Here is a 7112-nt window from a genome sequence, read left to right as displayed (position 1 = left end):
TGGCCTCCGGGCAGAGTCTGCCGCGGGTGGGTGGGGTGTCTGTGGGAGGCCTGGTGTCCTGCCCCCCATGGAGGGAGGGGTCGGGCGAGGGCGAAGGGCATCCCGCAGAGGGCCCCGCTGGTCCGTCTGGGACCGGGTCTGCAGGGTTGTCACCCTGGGTGCTGTCAGGTGCTGTCGGGACTGAAAGCTCAGATCAGCGGGGAGATCAGGGACCAGAAAGGCGCACAGTGGGCGCTTCAGGCAGCAAGTGCCTGGGAGACACAGCTTCCCAGCCAGCGGCCCCTGGGGACTTGGCTGGCCCTGCCCTAGGGCTGTTGACACCTGCGGTGCACCTGCCGCAGCGAGAGCTCCTCTCCCTCAGGCACATCCAGGACCCTGCCAGCCAGCGGTTGACGTGGAACAAGTCCCCGAAAAGCGTCCTCGTCATCAAGAAGATCCGGGACGCCAGCCTGCTACAGCCCTTCAAGGAGCTCTGCGTGTACCTGATGGAGGTGTGCAGCGGCCTAGACCCCTCGTCCCGCCAGCAGGACCCCCCCGGGTGTTGGGGGCACAGGCCCCGGGGTCTGAGCCAGCAGGACCCCCCTGGGTGTCGGGGGCACCGGCCCCGGGGTCTGAGCCAGCAGGAACCCCCGGGTGTCGGGGGCACGGGCCCTGGGGTCTGAGCCAGCAGGAACCCCTGGGTGTCGGGGGCACAGGCCCCGGGGTCTGAGCCAGGGTGGAGAAGGCAGGAGGCTCGCTTCACAGTGGCCATCTGGGCAGTGAGGGCGATTCGCAGCCGAGACGCGGGAATTGGTCTCCCTGGTCGTAAAGCGCTGAGATGACCGGCTGGGCCTCTGGGGCTGACGCACCCTCTGCCCCCAGGAGAACAACATGATCGTGTATGTGGAGAAGAAGGTTCTAGAAGATCCTGCTATCGTCGGTGACGACAGCTTCGGGCCCGTGAAGAAGAAGTTCTGCACCTTCCGAGAAGACTATGACGACATTTCCAACCAGATCGATTTCATTCGTCGGTGACGACAGCTTCGGGCCCGTGAAGAAGAAGTTCTGCACCTTCCGAGAAGGTGAGCGCCTGCGCTGTGCCTGCGGGAGCAGAGTCATGCTCCCTGCTCGCGGCTGACGCGCCTCTCGCCTGCCTTCTAGACTATGACGACATTTCCAACCAGATCGATTTCATCATCTGCCTTGGCGGGGACGGGACCCTGCTCTATGCCTCCTCGCTCTTCCAGGTGAGTCCGTGCGGCCTCGTGCCACTCCCGCCCTCCCGCTGCAGGACTGCGCAGGGAGCGTCAGGGCTCTCGGTCTGCCGGATGCGGGTGCAGACAGCCAGCGCCTCTCTGTGGTGCTGGAGCTGGGGGAGGGGCCGTGGGGGGGCCCCTCCAGGGCCTGGGGTTCGGGTCCCTGGGTGGCCCCAGAGGGGAGAGTCTGCACAGGAGCCCAGTGGGCTGTCCTGAGCCCTGAGCCCACCTCACTCCTGCATGGCCCAGCCAGGGGTCAGAGGTCAGGCCTGGAGGCCGTGGAGAGGGCCCTCCTGGCCTTGCTGACCTCAGTGGTCACATCACACGGCCTGGCGCCGCCCCTGCAGGCACTGGCCCTGGGGAGCATGTGGTCAGCCACACGGCGACCAGGACAACTGGTCAGCTGGTGACTGCTCCGTCGACCTCAGGGCAGCGTGCCTCCCGTCATGGCGTTCCACCTGGGCTCGCTGGGCTTCCTGACGCCCTTCAACTTTGAGAACTTTCAGACCCAAGTGGCTCAGGTGATACAGGGTGAGTCGGAATGTTCTGGAACCCACAGCAGCTCTGAGCCCAGCCTCATCTTCTCCCTTGGTTTTGGGTTTTTTAAAGAGTTCAGGGAAACATGTAGTATTTCAGGTTTCAGAGACCCCCTCCCCCTATTGAGTTTATTGGGGTGATACTGGTTAACAGAACTACAGGTTTCCGGTGTACAGTCCCAGCACGCCACCTTGCACTGTACTGGGTGCTCACCACCCGCTCAGGTCTCTTCCCATCAGCAGGTACCCGACACCTTCCCCTTCCTACCCCTCCCTCCCCCCAAGGTTCAGCGATTTCTACACTTGGTTGGCTCAGACGTGTTTCCTAACATCGAGAAGTGTGAGCAGGTCCCAGGTCGAGGACACTGTGTGCCGAGTGGCAGTGGAGGGGTTTTCACAAAAGACAGAAGTGTTGCTCTCGCTTTGGGAGGAGAAAGGGGGGTCCCTGGTCGAGGGGGGCTCTGCTTGCTATGGGGTGTGATCACCCGGGTCCCTAGGGAACGCAGCCATTATTCTCCGGAGCCGGCTGAAGGTCAAGGTCGTGAAGGAGCTCAGAGGGAAGAAGATGGCCATCCCTAACGGGGTCACTGAGAATGGGGTGCTGGCCTCGGACTGGGACACGGAGGCCGGGAAGCAGGTCATGCAGCACCAGGTCAGTGGACACGTCCCTCAGCCAGTCCTCAGCTGTCTCCTGGCCTCGGGAGGGGAAGGTGGGGGACTTTGTTTGGACCCAGGGGGAGTCCCCCCTCAGGACCTTCCAGACAGCCCAGGAGCAGCACAGGTGCCTGCGGCACAGACCCACCTGGAGGCTGCTCCGCCCCTCAGTGTGCGCTGGCCTCCCCTCCCCCAGGTCTTAAACGAAGTGGTGATTGACAGAGGCCCCTCCTCCTACCTGTCCAACGTGGACGTCTACCTGGACGGGCACCTCATCACCACGGTGCAGGGTGATGGTACGTGGGCATCGGGTCTGTCGTGGGTGCCCTGGGACTCCACGCGGGCGGTGGGCGCATGGAGAGTAAGCCTACATGGGCATCAGGTCTGTCGTGGGCGCCTTGGGGCTCGATGGCTGTGGGCGCATGGAGAGTGAGCCTATGTGGCCATAGGGTCTGTCATGGGCGCCTTGGGGCTCGACGGCTGTGGGCGCATGGAGAGTGAGCCTACGTGGGCATCGGGTCTGTCATGGGCGCCTTGGGGCTCTACGGCTGTGGGCGCATGGAGAGTGAGCCTACGTGGGCATCGGGTCTGTCGTGGGCACGTTGGGGCTCAACGTGGGCAGTGGGCGCATGGAGAGTGAGCCTGCAACTGCTCCTCACCCAGGTCTTAAACGAAGTGGTGATTGACAGAGGCCCCTCCTCCTACCTGTCCAACGTGGACGTCTACCTGGACGGGCACCTCATCACCACGGTGCAGGGTGATGGTACGTGGGCATCGGGTCTGTCGTGGGTGCCCTGGGACTCCACGCGGGCGGTGGGCGCATGGAGAGTAAGCCTACATGGGCATCAGGTCTGTCGTGGGCGCCTTGGGGCTCGATGGCTGTGGGCGCATGGAGAGTGAGCCTATGTGGCCATAGGGTCTGTCATGGGCGCCTTGGGGCTCGACGGCTGTGGGCGCATGGAGAGTGAGCCTACGTGGGCATCGGGTCTGTCGTGGGCGCCTTGGGGCTCGACGTGGGCGGTGGGCGCATGGAGAGTGAGCCTACGTGGGCATCGGGTCTGTCGTGGGCACGTTGGGGCTCAACGTGGGCAGTGGGCGCATGGAGAGTGAGCCTGCAACTGCTCCTCAGGCGTGATCGTCTCCACCCCAACGGGCAGCACGGCGTACGCAGTGGCGGCCGGGGCCTCCATGATCCACCCCAACGTGCCGGCCATCATGATCACTCCCATCTGTCCCCACTCCCTGTCATTCCGGCCCATCGTGGTCCCTGCAGGAGTCGAGCTCAAGGTTAGAGCCCTCGCCACCCTTTCCAGGCCGAGCTGTCGCCAGGGGCTCGTGGTGCTGACCTCTGCTTCTGCCAGTGGCCTCGGCCTCGGTTCCCCCGCAGGGGCCCCCGTCCCGTCCTCATCTCTGCCCATTGGGCTCGCACTGCCGGGGGGTGGGGGGTATGGAGAGGCCAGGGCTGCGCTGGGAGCTGGGCAGCCCCTCGGGGTGCTCTGTCCCCATGGAGTGGGGGCTGCTCTGTGTGGAGTCAGTGAGCTGGAGCAGGGCCTGGCCCTGGGTTCCAGCGGAGGGTGGACGTCTTCTCCGCCCAGAACTGGCCTTGGCCTCTGGCGGGTGCTGTGGGCACCTCCAAGGCCCCCGGTTGGTGCCGCCCTCCCAGGCAGGGGTTTGAGATGTCACATCTGCCTGCTTGATCCCCGCAGATCATGTTGTCACCGGAAGCAAGGAACACCGTGTGGGTGTCCTTCGACGGACGGAAGAGGCAGGAGATCCGCCATGGAGACAGGTGGGTGGGCGCTGGGCCGGAGCCGGGTGAGGAATGAGGGGTGTGCCCGCCTGCTGCCCTCTTCCCCCTGCCACGGGGTCCTTGTCTCACATGGTCACATGGGGACCCATGCCTGTCGGAGCCTGTCACACACGCAGGTTGCTGTGTGGCCCTGTGGTCTGCTCGCCCTGGTGGGGAGAGATGGAGCTGCTCGTGGCTGCACTGTCTGCTCTGTCTCTTCATCCTGCCCGCCTTGGGGTCCCCTCCAGGGACGGGGGTGGGCTGAGTGGGTTCATGGCTCTGTCCCAGGACATATAACAGTACCCCTGGGACCCTTGGCCAGGCTGGAGAGCCAGGTCTGAAAAGGCTCCTCACTGATGAGGATGGGCCCTGCCTGCGGGAGGGTCCTGCTGGGCGGGGCGGCAGGTGCTGGGCTCACGTGCGGCCTTGCGTCCCCAGCATCAGCATCACCACCTCGTGCTACCCGCTCCCCTCCATCTGCGTGCGCGACCCGGTGAGCGACTGGTTCGAGAGCCTGGCCCAGTGTCTGCACTGGAACGTGCGCAAGCGGCAGGCTCACTTCACGGATGAGGAGGGGGAGGAGGAGAGCTAGCCTCCCCGCTGCGCTGCACGTGTGGTCCGGTCACGTGCCCTGCAGGCATCAGGTGCCACGTCTTCTGTCTGTAGCCAGAGAAGGAGCCCAGACTCTGCCTTTGTCCGCCGGATCAGCCGTTTTTAGCATTTTAAATCTGACCTTTTTTGCATTTCTATATAAGCCACGTAAGCGACAGTCAGGCCCATCCCACGAGCTGCACGGGCTCTCGTGTTCTCTGTTAGGAAACCACGGGTCAGCCTGTCACACTGAGAGGGAGCAGAGTGGAGGGACCTGTCCTTGGAGTTGAAATAAGTGTCTCACAGCCGAGTCTTCCTTTGGCCACAGGCTCCCCTGTCCGCACCTCCCCGAGCCCCCAGGGGAGCACCTGTGAGGAGCATTTGGGAGCTTGTCACAGGCTGGTGGGCGGATGGGCCCCGCCTCCTACCCCAGCTTTGGTGTGACAGGGCCACAGAGTGAGTGTCACCCGGGAGCCTGGGCCAGGTGAGGTCAGGTCGGCCCACACATTCCTCAGGAGTGAGTCGGCCCGCCCAGCGGGCAGTCTCAGGTTCTCGTGCTGGTGCGCAGGGAGGACCCGGAGGAGGGCGCCCTGCCCTGACGCGGAGCCTCATCCTGTGTGCTCTGTGACGGGGGTGGGACCTCTGTCTAGTCCGCCATGGCCGCCGTGCGGTGACTCATTTAGGAGCCTTGGGTCTCCCCAGTTGTCACGGGAAGATTGGGACAAGCGTGTGTACGCGGAAGGGAGTGCTGATGCTTCCTGCGGGCCCTGGGGTTCAAGGACACCCCATCATTCCAGCATCGCCCTCCCTCGGCCCGCTGGCTGGGGCGTGTGCAAGCAGGTGCACATTTGCCATGCGGGACAGAGCCTGTGTGGAGTCCATGGTTGGAGCTGAGGCTCAGTGTGCATGTGGCCTTGGCCCCCTGCCCTGCAGACAGGCTCAGTGGGGCCTTTGAGTAACGAACGGATTTCTCTGTGGGTTTCCATCAGCTGCACAGGGAGAAGGAAGGGCTCAGCACCGCCCTGGGCCTCATGTTGGGCGATGGCGGGCAGGGTCTTCCCCCTGCAGGGACGCATGTCCCAGTCTTGTGCTAATGAGGTGTCCAGAGCCACATGCGTGGCCACCCTCAGCCAGGCCTCCGTGCCTGTGTGGGCATGTGTGGATGGAGTGCTGTGCCCACTCTTGTCCCTGCTGGGGCACCTCAGCACCTGGACCTCAGTGGTGCTTGGCACTCGGCCTGGTGTTGGACACAGGTGGGCTCCCTGCCACCTGCCCACCCACCTGGGGGCTGGCCTGCGGGCTGAGGGAGCAGAACCCAAGCCCCGCCCGCCCTGAAGCAGATGATGTTGGGATGGTCTAGAAAGCTATGGGTTTTTGAAGTAAATTCTTAATGTTTCATATTGTTAATATCCTGAAAATTTATTAAATGTTGAGAGCCTTATTACTATTTTCAGATCCTTTCAATAAACAGACTTCTTTAAAAAGTTGGGTTGAGTGACTTTATTTGGTTCTAAGACTGAGGGAGGTGGGCTGGGTCCTCCTGAGATGGGAGACGCGCTGAGAGCTGTCCCAGGTGCTCTGTGGGCCTTGCCCCTGAGGTTGACAGATGTCGGGGGCAGGGGCTGTGGGTGTGGCCGCCTGCCCCACCGGGAGGAGCAGTAGGGGTGCAGAGCCTACAGGTGGGACCTGCTCCGAGGTGAATGGAGGGGCCTCCGTAGTCCCCAGGGCCCCTCGATCCTCCGGCCTGTGGGGTTGGGGCCCTGGGCTGGAACTTGGAGCACCTGCCTGCTCCCCTGCTCCCTCCGACCCCAGCCCTGGGTGGGGTGGGGCAAGGCTTTGCCAGGATCAAAGTGAGCGCTACAGACTGGGACAGGGCACGGGGCGGCGCCAGTGCCCACCGCTCTGCCCGTTCAGTCTGCCCTTGGGTGGGAGACCCTGTGCATCGGGCAGTTCGGCGGCGGCGCCACTACAGCCGGGAGCTCGGCCTCCCCTGGCGCCCGCTGGCCCAGTGCCTCTGGGCGGCAGACCGTCTGGTCCAGGGGTGGGCAAACTTTTTGACTCGAGGGCCACAGTGGGTTCTTAAACTGGACCGGAGGCCGGAACAAAAGCATGGATGGAGTGTTTGTGTGAACTCATATAAATTCAAAGTAAACATCATTACATAAAAGGGTGCGGTCTTTTTTGTTTAGTTTTATTCATTTCAAACGGGCCGTAGTTTGCCCACTGGTCCGTTTGCACAAGCACCACCAGCTGCTGGCGGCATCCAAGGACCCGGGGACGCAGAGGCGCACCCACGAGAGCAGGTCA

General features: G+C 63.4%; 1 protein-coding gene across 3 annotated transcripts in view; it reads left to right on the top strand.

Moving 5' to 3' along the window:
- NADK (NAD kinase) overlaps nt 1-6289 on the top strand; it is a 20324-nt gene extending 14035 nt beyond the window's left edge. For 2 of the 3 annotated variants that reach the window (XM_015569696.1, XM_015569697.1), the window contains exons 4-12: nt 362-491; nt 862-981; nt 1152-1226; nt 1664-1766; nt 2269-2423; nt 3089-3188; nt 3555-3712; nt 4132-4214; nt 4653-6289. In XM_015569696.1, the coding sequence (XP_015425182.1) occupies nt 362-491; nt 862-981; nt 1152-1226; nt 1664-1766; nt 2269-2423; nt 3089-3188; nt 3555-3712; nt 4132-4214; nt 4653-4806 (1078 nt within the window). In that variant the 3' untranslated portion in view covers nt 4807-6289. Of the gene's footprint in view, nt 1-361; nt 492-861; nt 982-1151; nt 1227-1663; nt 1767-2268; nt 2424-2621; nt 2722-3088; nt 3189-3554; nt 3713-4131; nt 4215-4652 lie in introns of all 3 variants that reach the window. The other variant, XM_006772535.2, reaches the window with a different exon arrangement.
- Nucleotides 6290-7112: the final 823 nt, after the last annotated feature.

The sequence above is a fragment of the Myotis davidii genome, unplaced genomic scaffold, assembly GCF_000327345.1.
Source record: "Myotis davidii unplaced genomic scaffold, ASM32734v1 scaffold586, whole genome shotgun sequence".
Lineage (NCBI taxonomy): Eukaryota > Metazoa > Chordata > Mammalia > Chiroptera > Vespertilionidae > Myotis > Myotis davidii.
This window is presented reverse-complemented; position numbering and strand designations above follow the sequence as displayed.